Source organism: Entelurus aequoreus, linkage group LG10 (genome assembly GCF_033978785.1).
Source record: "Entelurus aequoreus isolate RoL-2023_Sb linkage group LG10, RoL_Eaeq_v1.1, whole genome shotgun sequence".
Classification (NCBI taxonomy): Eukaryota; Metazoa; Chordata; class Actinopteri; order Syngnathiformes; family Syngnathidae; genus Entelurus; species Entelurus aequoreus.
In genome coordinates, this window is record NC_084740.1 from 52,790,225 (window position 1) to 52,802,375 (window position 12,151).

A 12,151-nucleotide genomic window follows, 5' to 3' on the forward strand; every position below is an offset into this window, starting at 1 on the left:
TCGGTCGAGAAATGTTGAAGTAGTAACATGTTTAATTGAGGAATGGGATTACGGAATTTCCTGGAATTTCGGGAGAACGAGGAATTTTTCCAGTTCAAAAAACAACTTCGGTTTTTTTTCCTGATTATGAGGAATGTTTTGACGGTGGAATGGCCGAAGTGGCTTGAAAAATGTGGGAGGAGTAATCGCCAAAAAAAAGGGTGAAAATAGTGCTTTGGAAAACCAGGAATTCTGGAAAATCCTAAAAAAAAATGTAACTTGGCAAAAGGGTAGTTTGAATTCCCAGAATGGTGGAATATGTTGAAGGTGGAAAGGTTTGAATTGGTTGAAAAATTTGGAAATGGTGGAAGTTTGAAAAATGGCCAATTCATTTTGAATGGGAAAAATGTCCTGGAAAACCTGGAATTCTGGAGAAAAAAACGCAATTCCCGAATAGGCTGAACAGTTTAAAGTTGGAAAGGTTTGAATCTGGTGAAAAATGTTGAAGGTAGACCGCGCCAAAATCTGGAGAAGAAGAAGTTGCTGTTGAATAATAATGATAATAATAATAATACATAGATGCATTTTGGTGTAGAAAACCATATGTGTGAAAACGTTGGAGCATTCACACAATAATAACTTAAAAAAAAAAAATACAAATAAAGAATATAAACAGATAGTAAATAACAAAAATATGAAAGAAACTATAGCCATATAGGGAGTAATCTTTTTTTAAACAGTACAATCAATAATTAGAGAAAATAGTAACATAATTGACCCAGTTTTCCCAGTATGAATTACATTTCTCCAATTTGTAATTAATAAAAGCCGTTATCTTCTCCATTTTCTAAATGCCCATTGTGATTTCCATCCATAGCTTCGTAGTGGGGCTCTCCTGTGATCACCATTTCCTGGTAATGGTCTTTTTACAAACCACTAGTAAATATATTCATCAAGTTACATCACATGGACAAAGATAAGACCTTCTGGAGGAAAATTCTGTGGTCAGATGAACCAAAAATTGAGCTGTTTGGCTACAATATGTTATGTAATTGTACAATATGTTTGGAGGAGAAAAGGTGAGGCCTATAATCCCAGGAACACCAATCCTATCATCAAGCATGGTGGTGGTAGTATTATGCTCTGGGCCTGTTTTGCTGCCAATGGAACTGGTGCTTTACAGAGAGTAAATGGGACAATGAAAAAGGAGGATTACCTCCAAAATTCTTCAGGACAAGCTAAAATCATCAGCCCGGAGGTTGGGTCTTGGGCGCAGTTGGGTGTTCCAACAGGACAATGACCCCAAACACACCTCAAAAGTGGTAAAGGAATGGCTAAATCAGGCTAGAATGAAGGTTTTAGAATGGCCTTCCCAAAGTCCCGACTTAAACGTGTGGACAATGCTGAAGAAACAAGTCCGTGTCGGAAAACCAACAAATTTAGCTAAACTGCACCAATTTTGTCAAGAGGAGTGGTCAAAAATTCAACCAGAAGCTTGTGGATGGCTACCAAAAGCGCCTTATACTTTTGACCCAACATATTTGCTCACATTTTCAGTAGACCCATAATAAATTCATAAAAGAACCAAACTTCATGAATGTTTCTTTGTGACCAACAGGTATGTGCTCCAATCACTACATCCCAGGGGTGTCCAAAGTGCGGCCCGGGGGGCCATTTGCGGCCCGCAGCTAATTGTTTACCGGCCCGCCACACATTCTGGAAATACTATTGTAAAAATTAAAAAGAACATTAAAAAAAGTGGAATGAGGTGAAATCTAACGAGACAAAGTTGCAATGTTGACACAAAAGCTGCCATGGAGGCTGTTTTTTTTTCTTTTGTCTTTCTTCATTTTTCTTTTTTTGCCATTGCTCAAAAAATAAAAAATAATGAAAAAAAATCCATGTTATAATGAATCATTTTCAGGGCTCCAATTACTTCAAATATTTCACTTTAAAATGTTTTATGTGGTAAATATTGCATATATTGTGTAGTAGCCATATAAAAACATCACATTTTTCTTTGACAAAAGCACATAAAACAAACAAAATAATAGTTCCAGCATAAAATCGGCAGATATATCTGAAGTTGATCTCGTAACTTAAGTGTTGAAAGTAAAAGAAAAACCTAATAAAAATGTATCACTTTATGAGTGGGGCACCTTTTGGATCCCAAATATATTTAGTGATTTTTTATTTATCTTTTCACTGTGATTACTCAAAAATATGAAATAATTAAAATCAATGGTGTCCTGCATTATTGATCTTTTAGGGCTCTAATTACTAAATACTGCATATTTCAGTTTTACTATAAAAAAACAAAGTGGTTTTTGACAGAAAAGCCATAAAAACAATTTTTTAATTTGTATTACTTTATATCCACTTGAAGTTGATGTAGAGATTTACTGTAAGCGTTAGATAATTTTACAAAAATAATAATCTGACTTATTTTTAACATTTTAATGACTGAGAGCCTTTATGGTCCCCGGGACCCCTAAAGGTAAAATAAATAAAAAAGGCATATATTTTGTTATGGTTTGAAAATGAAAAATATCAAAATGGCCCCCACATGCTTTAATTTTCCCGTGTGCGGCCCTCAGTGGAAAAAGTTTGGACACCCCTGCTCTATCCCATAAAAATAAGAGTTGTAGAAATTATCGGAAACTCCATGACAGCCATGACATTATGTTCTTTTGACCACGACTGTGAAAGTCGAACTTTCAAGGGATACTTCACATTTGAAAATATCCTGTAGAGATTTGGTGTATCTCTTTCCAATAGTCCTTTATGGTGGAGCAGTCCCAGAAAACATGGTAGTGGTTTGCTTTTCATGCACGCACTCTCCGTAAACAAGAGAGCAGCTGGTACTGAATCATCCCGACGCAAAGCCTTCAGGGACCTACGTTGCTATATCGGGACACCTGGAAAAATGCCAACCAACCAATTCTAAATCTGCTCGTGTTCTAGAAACTCCACACTTCTTATATTTATTCACTGGGGTTACATTTTGAGTTTGGAACAAGAAACATTTATTTAAATAGTTTTCAAAGTGGATCTCCGGTACAAAAATGTAGTTCGGGCTGACCCTGACGCCACAGCCTTCTTTGCTATCAGACTAAAGTCCTAGGACTACACTGGAAGTGTTCTACACGATACTGTACAAGTTCTACAGTTATTTACAGACATTCAACATGAATGCATTGTCATCACTGAGAGGAAACACAAACTCAACAATCTTTTAATGTATTACAATGACCAAATAATGGATGGTTCTGGTATCTACTCAAGGTTTGCGTGCACTCAGTGGCATGCAAACTTGATAGGGCTACTAGAGGATTACATCTTAGTGAGCAGAGTAAGGAGCGCACAATCCGTTTAGCGTGTTGGTGCATATGCAGTATTATTGTTGATCAATAGAATGGCCACAATACTCATTTAGCACGGGCAGTGTGATTTAACAAGGCTGTAACTGCTCTGCGGGCGCTATTTTGTGTCTCTAAGTATGTGTTGCGATTTTTTTTAAACAAACTCGAGACTCACCTTTTTAACCTAGCGTTGATTTAATATTCTTATTTATTCTTAACAAGTCCGAGTCCATGGTTCTCGCCCAGAAAAGGGTGGAGTGCCATCTTTTACCATGAATTGATTAACGTGGACCCCGACTTAAACAAGTTGAAAAACTTATTCGGGTGTTACCATTTAGTGGTCAATTGTACGGAATATGTACTGTACTGTGCAATCTACTAATAAAAGTCTCAAACAATCAATCAATCAATCCGGGTTGGGGAGGAGATATTGCCCCAAGTGGAGGAGTTCAAGTACCTTGGAGTCTTGTTCACGAGTGAGGGAAGAGTGGATCATGAGATCGACAAGCGGATCGGTGCGGTGTCTGCAGTAATGCGGACCCTGTATCGGTCAGTTGTCGTAAAGAAAGAGCTGAGTCGGAAGGCAAAACTCTCAATTTACTGGTCGATCTACGTTCTCGTCATCACCTATGGTCATGAGCTTTGGGTTATGACCGAAAAGACAAGATCCCGGGTACAAGCGCCCCAAAAGAGTTAACTCCACCCTTAGAGATAGGGTGAGAAGCTCTGTCATCCAAGAGGAACTCAGAGTAAAGCCGCTGCTCCTCCACATGGAGAGAAGTCAGATGAGGTGGTTCAGGCATCTGGCCAAGATGTCACCCGAACATCTCAGAAGGGAGGTGTTTATGTCACGTCCGACTGGTAGGAGGCCACGGGTAAGACCCTGGGAATGCCTCGGGATCCCCTGGGAAGAGCTGGACAAAGTAGCTGGGGAAAGGGGAGTCTGGTTCTCGCCCAGAAAAGGATGGAGTGCCATCTCCGGATTGGGGAAGAGATCTTGCCCCAAGGTGAGGAGTTCAACTACCTTGGAGTCTTGTTCACGAGTGAAGGAAGAGAGGATCGTAAGATCGACAGGCGGATCAGTGCGGCGTCTTCAGAATGCGGACCTAGTATCGATCTGTTGTGGTGAAGAAGCTGAGCCAGAAGGCAAAGCTTTCAATTTACCGGTTGATCTACAAACGTACGTTCCCATCCTCACCTATTGTCGTGAGCTTTGGGTTATGACCGAAAGGACAAGATCCCGGCTACAAGCTGTCCACATGAGTTTCCTCCACCCTTAGAGATAGGGTGAGAAGCTCTGTCATCGAGGAGGAGCTCAGAGTAAAGCCGATGCTCCTCCACATGGAGAGAAGTCAGATGAGGTGGTTCGGGCATCTGGTCAGGATCTCACCCGAACGCCTCCGTAGGGAGGTGTTTATGGCACGTCCGACCGGTAGGAGGCCACAGGGAAGACCCAGGACACGTTGGGAAGACTATGTCTCCCGGCTGGCCTGAGAATGCCTCGGGATCCCCCGGGAGGTGCTGGACGAAGTAGCTGGGGAAAGGGAAGTCTGGTTCTCGCCCAGAAAAAGGTTGAGTGCCATCTCTGGGGTGGGGAGGAGATCTTGCCCGAAGTGGAGGAGTTCAAGTACCTCGGAGTCTTGTTCACGAGTGAGGGAAGAATGAATCGTGAGATCGACAGGCGGATCAGTGCGGCGTCTTCAGTAATGCGGACGCTGTATCGATCCGTTGTGGTGAAGAAGGAGCTGAGCCGGAAGGCAAAGCTCTCAATTTACCGGTCGATCTACGTTCCCATCCTCACCTATGATCATGATCTTTGGGTTATGACCGAAAGGACAAGATCACGGGTTTCAAGCGGCCAAAATGAGTTTCCTCCGCCATGTGGCGGGGCTCTCCTTTAGAGATAGGGTGAGAAGCTCTGTCATCCGGGAGGAGCTCAAAGTAAAGCCACTGCTCCTCCACATGGAGAGGAGCCAGATGAGGTGGTTTGAGCATCTGGTCAGGATGCCACCCGAACGTCTCCCTAGGGAGGTGTTTAGGGCACGTCCAACCGGTAGGAGGCCACGGGGAAGACCCAGGACACGTTGGTAAGACTATGTCTCCCGGCTGGCCTGGGAACGCCTCAGGATCCCCCTGGGAAGAGCTGGACAAAGTGGCTGTGGAGAGGAAAGTCTGGGCTTCCCTGCTTAGGCTGCTGCCTCCGTGACCCGACCTCGGATAAGCGGAAGAAGATGGATGGAATGGTTTTTATGTTGTGTTACGGTGCGGATTTTCTCCCGAAATGTGTTTGTCATTCTTGTTTGGTGTGGCTTCACAGTGTGGCGCATATTTGTAACAGTGTGAAAGTTGTTTGTACGGCCACCCTCAGTGTGACCTGTATGGCTGTTGACCAAGTATGGCTCGCATTCACTTGTGTGCGTGAAAAGCCTTGGATATTATGTGATTGGGCCGGCACGCAACATATTGTTGTCCGGGTGGAAATCGGGAGAAATATCGGGAGAATGGTTGCCCCGGGAGATTTTCAGGAGGGGCACTGAAATTCGTGAGTCTCCCGGGAAAATCGGGAGGGTTGGCAAGTATGACTGGGAGACGTAACTGCTCGTGTACAGCGGCGTTTTAAAAAGTCATACATTTTACTTTTTGAAACCGATACCGATGATTTCCGATGTTACATTTTAAAGCATTTATCGGCCGATAATATCGGCAGTCTGATATTATCGGACATCTCTGGTTGTATACCGAAAAACTTTTTTCAACAAGCATTTTGTTGCATTTAGATCATTCCAAAATATTTTGTGTTGTCTTGATTGCAATTCTACATTGCTGAAAAGGAGTTAGGGATGTTAAATGTGTCGTAACATGAATGTGGCGGGAAATGAGTGTTTCCATGGCCACAGCTAGCAGTACTGTCAAAAACCTCATTTAAACAAGGCGGTCTGCACAGGCAGTTTTAGTCGATCACACGCAACACGCCCATGAATATCTCCTGATGAGAGTGCGGAAATATGACCGTATCACACCAACTCTCAAATCCTTTCACTGGATTCCTGTTCCACTCAGGATTGAATTCAAAGTCTCCCTACTAACCCACCAGTGCCTCCATGGAAATGCCCGCCTCTACCTCAAAGAACTACTCACCCCCAAATCCTCCACACGACCTCCTCCGACTTTCGAGGACAAAGCTGTGAACAATGGGAGACCGGGCAGTCTGTGGAACGCTCTCCCTGACCACCTAAGGGCACCACAGACTGTGGATGCTTTTAAAAAAGGCTTAAAAACCCTTCTTTTTAAAAAAATATTTTTTTTAGATATGCATACTAGTTTTAGCTATTTGGCTGTTCTAGTTTTTTTTTGTATTTATTTTTTTAATTATCTTTTTATTTTTTTTAATCCACTGTAGCACTTTGAGGTTGTTTACTCAATGTAAAGTGCTTTTTAAAAAATAAAATCTATTATCATTATTATGAATAGTACAAGCAATTGTATAGTTTGCACCTGCTGTTTAGCACGTGGTATTTGGATTTTGGCAAATCAGGCCCATAGTGTGCAAGATATAGAGATACGCTTTTACAGTCCTCACTTTTTCACCGCAATGGTCAATAATTTGTCAGTCACTCCCTGTGGTGCCGCCGGTTCCTGCTCTTCTTCAGTTCCTGGATGTGTTTCCACTTTCCGGCGCCCATCGCTCGCCCCCGAGCCTTTGACGACCTCTTCTCAAGCCAGAGCGAGTCGCAGTAGTCCTCCAGCGACCCCACGGGGGAGCTCATCAGCCTCAGGTAGTCTTTGTAATGGCGAGCGTTCTTCAGCTCCGCAAGGGGGTCCTCGCCGGACTTGGTCTTTCTGTCCAGGTGTCCTTGTGGCACGAGCTGCAGCGTGAGGCGGCGGAGGGTGTGCACGAAACGAGTGTGCTCCTGAGCCTGGCACTCGTACACGCCCACGTCGGCGGCGTGCAGGGCGCGGATCAAGAGGCCTCGTTCTGTTTGGATGACCCGATCGTCCGGCCGGACCTGGAAGAAGAAGTCCTTTTTAGTCAAAATGTCAGAAAGAAACTAATCACTTGGCGTGCTTGTCCGCACAAAACTCCAGCTGGACCGCGTCAGCAGTGTGGCGTGCGGGCTGAAACCGCTAATGGACCCTGACTTAGGAAGTGCACTTGGTAGTGTGGGCTGATGAATGCTACCATGACGGTAGTGCAAGTCTGTTTCTTCTCTTGACTGACCCCTGGGAACTAGAAACTTCATGTGGAAAAAAAAGGTAAAGGAGAGCAATCTCGTAAGCATCAAGTAGAACAGGGGTGTCCAAAGTGCGGCCCGGGGGCCATTTGCGGCCCGCAGTTAATTGTTTACCGGCCCGCCACACATTCTGCAAAAATTGCAAAATTGATAATATTGCAAACATTTAAAAAAACATTTTTAGAAAAGTGGAATGAGGTGAAATCCAAGAAGAAAAAGTTGCACTGTTGACACAAAGCTGCCATGCAGGCTGTTTTTTTTCTTTTGTCTTTGTTTATTTTTCTATTTTTAAAAAAAAATCTATGTTATAATGAATTATTAGTTAAAAAATATCACTTTCAAATGTTTTATGTGGAAAAAATATTGCATATATTGTGTGGTTGCCATAAAAAAACATCAAAGTTTTATTTGACAAAAGAGCATAATACAAACAAAATAATAGTTCAAACGTAAAATGGACAGATATATCTGAAGTTGATCTCGTAATTTAAGTGTTAAAAGTAAAAAAAAACCTAATAGAAATGTATCACTTTATGAGTGGGGGACCTTTTGGATCCCAAATATATTTAGTAGGATTTTATTTAACATTTCACTGTGATTACTCAAAAATATTAAATAATTAAAATCAATGGTGTCCTGCATTATTGATCTTTTAGGGCTGTAATTACTAAATACTGCATATTTCAGTTTTACTATAAAAACAAAGTTGTCTTTAACAGAAAACCTCTTTTTTTTTTTTTTTTACTTTATATCAACCTTAAAGTAATCTTACTTATCTTATCATATGAAATATGACTTACTTCAATAATTATTATTATTCAATTTTTACTATTATTTATTTATTTATTTTTATTGTGAATACTTATGGAGTTTATTGTAAATAAATTGTGAACAGGAAGTGAACAAAAAGTTTTAGCAACTGTTATGTAAAGAAAAGGGGTAGGATTAAATAAGCTCTGCTTCTTCCTACTCCTTTTCGAACATGTTGAAAAGAGAAACTGGAAATTGTGATGTATCATGTTGTATGCTTGCATGTTCGAAATAAACTCAAACTCAAACTCAAACCTCAAGTTGATATAGAGATATTCTGTAAAAAATAATAATAATAATTTGACTTATTTTTAACAGTTTAATGACTGAGACCCTTTATAGTCCCCGGGAGCCCTAAAGGTTAAAAAAAAAAAAATCCATATATTTTGTTAAGGTTTGAAAATGAAAAATATCAAAATGGCCCCCGCATGCTTACATTTTTCCATGTACGGCCCTCAGTGGAAAAAGTTTGGACACCCCTGAAGTAGAACATAGCTTTACCTTTAAAACAGAGTCCAAAGTCCGTCATTTTTATTTACAAAACCCAAAACCAGTGAAGTTGGCACGTAGCCTGGATCATAGTTTATTTTGGGTTTTGATTCACTTTTGGTTTAAGTTCTGTTTCAGCACCCCTTTTTTTGTGTTTCTTTGTTGCCATGGGTGCTGATTGTTTTCACCTGCCTCTGATTAGTGTCCGGGACGCTCACCTGCTGCCGGACATTAATCAGAGAGCTATTTAGTCTTGGTATTCCCCTCACTCAGTCTGGTGCTTTTGTTTGCTTTACGCAACTACTACGTTGGATGCTTTCTAGTTCCCCGTGTGGGTCTTACGCTAAGTCCCGTCTTAGTGTTTCCTTGTGAGATATTCCACGAGCTTTCCTTGCGTTAGGCACGCTTCTTTTGGTTTGTTCCTGTCTTTGTTTTATGATTTATGGGAATAAATCATTTCCTACCTGCACTCTGTCTCCGGAGTTCCTGTTGCACCGTCATGCCTCGCCAATGTTACAAACACATTGCAAAAAAGTTGTCACAGGGGCATTTTTACCACTGTGTTACATGGCCTTTCCTTTTAACAACACTCAGTAAACATTTGGGAACTGAGGAGACACATTTTTGAAGGTTTTCAGGTGGAATTCTTTCCCATTCTTGCTTGATGTACAGCTTAAGTTGTTCAACAGTCCGGGGTCTCTGTTGTGGTATTTTACGCTTCACAATGCGCCACACATTTTCAATGGGAGACAGGTCTGGACTACAGGCAGGCCAGTCTAGTACCTGCACTCTTTTACTACGAAGCCACTTCGTCTGACCGGTAGGAGGCCACGGGGAAAACCCAGGACACGTTGGGAAGACTATGTCTCCCGGCTGGCCTGGGAACGCCTCGGGATCCCCTGGGAAGAACAGGACAAAGTGGCTGGGGAGAGGGAAGTCTGGGCTTCTCTGCTTAGGCTGCTGCCCCCGCGACCTGACCTCGGATAAGCCGAAGAAGATGGATGGACGACTCGAAAAGTAGCATGCATTCCAGTCTAAGGGAGCAAGCAGAGTCGAAAACTGCGCAAGTTTGCAGTGATCACTTTGTTAAAGGTTTGTTTGATAAATGTTTGATAAACTATACTTTAATCAGGTATTACATTAATAATGTATACTTACCCGTGCAAAAATGATGCATATTTATCCGGGGCAGACTTGATACCAATTTACTTGACCCAGCCACACACAAAGAAGTTGTCGACCTCCATGCTTTTCCAAGTTTTTATCAGTCTTGTTGTGTAGAATAAAGTCTGGGGCACAAGATTGTTCGATACGTCTGAGATCTCCACCGATGAATAATCCTTGATATCAATCGACAAATCTTTTTTTCTTTTTTTTTAAGTACAGGGATCGATTCCATTCCATTCCATATCACACCAACTCTCAAATCCCTTCACTGGCCTCCTGTTCCACTCAGAATTGAATACAAAGTCTCCCTACTAACCCACCAGTGCCTCCATGGAAATGCCCGCCTCTACCTCAAAGAACTACTCACCCCCAAATCCTCCACACGACACCTCCGCTCCGGACAGACTAACCTCCTCCAACCTCCGAGGACAAAGCTACGGACAATGGGAGACCGGGCTTTCTGCTCCGCCGCTCCCAGTCTGTGGAACGCGCTCTCCCTGACCACCTGAGGGCACCACAGACTGTGGATGCTTTTAAAAAAGGCTAAAAAAAACCTTCTTTTTAAAAAAGCCTTTTTTTTAGATATATGCATACTAGTTCTAGCTATTTGGCGGTTCTAGTTTTTATTTTTATTTATTTTTTATTATCTTTTTATTTTTATTTTTTTTAATACACTGTAGCACTTTGAGGTTGTTTACTCAATGTAAAGTGTTTTTTACAAATACAATCTATTATTATTATTATTATTATCATAGTTGGATTTTTTGCTCGTATTTGCTTTTTGCAGGAAGATCCAGGCCCCTTGTGTACTTAAAGAGTCCGCCTGCTACTCGGCTAGGTTGACCTCCGCTGTTTTTCACTTCCGGGGAAAAGTCACATGACGCAGTACAAGCAATAGGTAAGAAAAGTCAGTTTTGCCTAATAAGGCCCATTTTCCCATAGGAGAGACACATTCATGAAATAAAATGTGTCAATCAAAAGATTTATCTGTTTAAACCAATTATTCACTTTTAGCCCTTTTACATTAATAGGCAATTCATTCCTTCCCTAAAGTCAGTACAGTCTTGCCAGGCTGCCCACAGAACACTTGACAAAGAGCACGTGCTGCTTATTACCCCAAATGTTTCCAAATGAGCTACAAAGCCGGCAATGTTGCAGTAATGCGGTGTTATGAAGTGATGGCACAAGTAAACACTGTCCTTTGAAGTTTGTTAACTGTTCTTTGGCCAAAATTATTCGCCTTGACACGCCGACCACAATGTTTTCTCTTTGGCAAATGTTCTCCTGAATGTCTTTTTAAAAAACCCAAAAGCAGTGAAGTTGGCACGTTATGTAATTTGTAAATAAAAACAGAATACAATGATTTGCAAATCCTTTTCAACTTATATTCAATTGAATGGACCGCAAAGACAAGATATTAATGTTACAACTGAGAAATGAATGGCAGCAACACATTGCGAAAAAGTTTTAGGGGCATTTTTACCACTGTGTTACATGGCCTTTCCTTTTAACAACACTCAGTAAACGTTTGGGAACTGAGGAGACACATTTTGAAAGCTTTTCAGGTGGAATGTTTCCCCATTCTTGCTTGATGTACAGCTTAAGTTGTTCAACAGTCCTGTTGTGGTCTTTTAGGCTTCATAATGCACCACACATTTTCAATGGGAGACAGGTCTGGACTACAGGCAGGCCAGTCTAGTACCCACACTCTTTTACTATGAAGCCATGTTGATGTAACACGTGGCTTGGCATTGTCTTGCTGAAATAAGCAGGGGCGTCCATGATAACGTTGCTTGGATGGCAACATATCTTGCTCCAAAACCTGTATGTACCTTTCAGCATTAATGGTGCCTTCACAGATGTGTAAGCTACCCATGTCTTGGGCACTAATACACCCCCATACCATCACACATGCTGCCTTTTACACTTTGCGCCTATAACAATCCGGATGGTTCTTTTCCTCTTTGGTCCGGAGGACACGACGTCCACAGTTTCCAAAAAACAATTTTGAAATGTGGACTCGTCAGACCACAGAACACTTTTCCACTTTGCATCAGTCCATCTTAGATGAGCTCGGGCCCAGCGAAGCCGACGGCGTTTCTGGGTGTTGTT

The 12,151-nt window shown here is 41.8% G+C and overlaps 1 protein-coding gene across 1 annotated transcript in view; it reads right to left on the minus strand.

The window, feature by feature from the left end:
• Window positions 1-1,979: 1,979 nt before the first annotated feature.
• LOC133659164 (semaphorin-3D-like) overlaps window positions 1,980-12,151 on the minus strand; it is a 63,031-nt gene continuing 52,859 nt past the window's right edge. Inside the window, exon 16 of the mRNA XM_062061897.1 lies at window positions 1,980-7,348. Coding sequence (XP_061917881.1) covers window positions 6,953-7,348 — 396 coding nt within the window. The 3' untranslated portion in view covers window positions 1,980-6,952. The remainder of the gene's footprint in view (window positions 7,349-12,151) is intronic.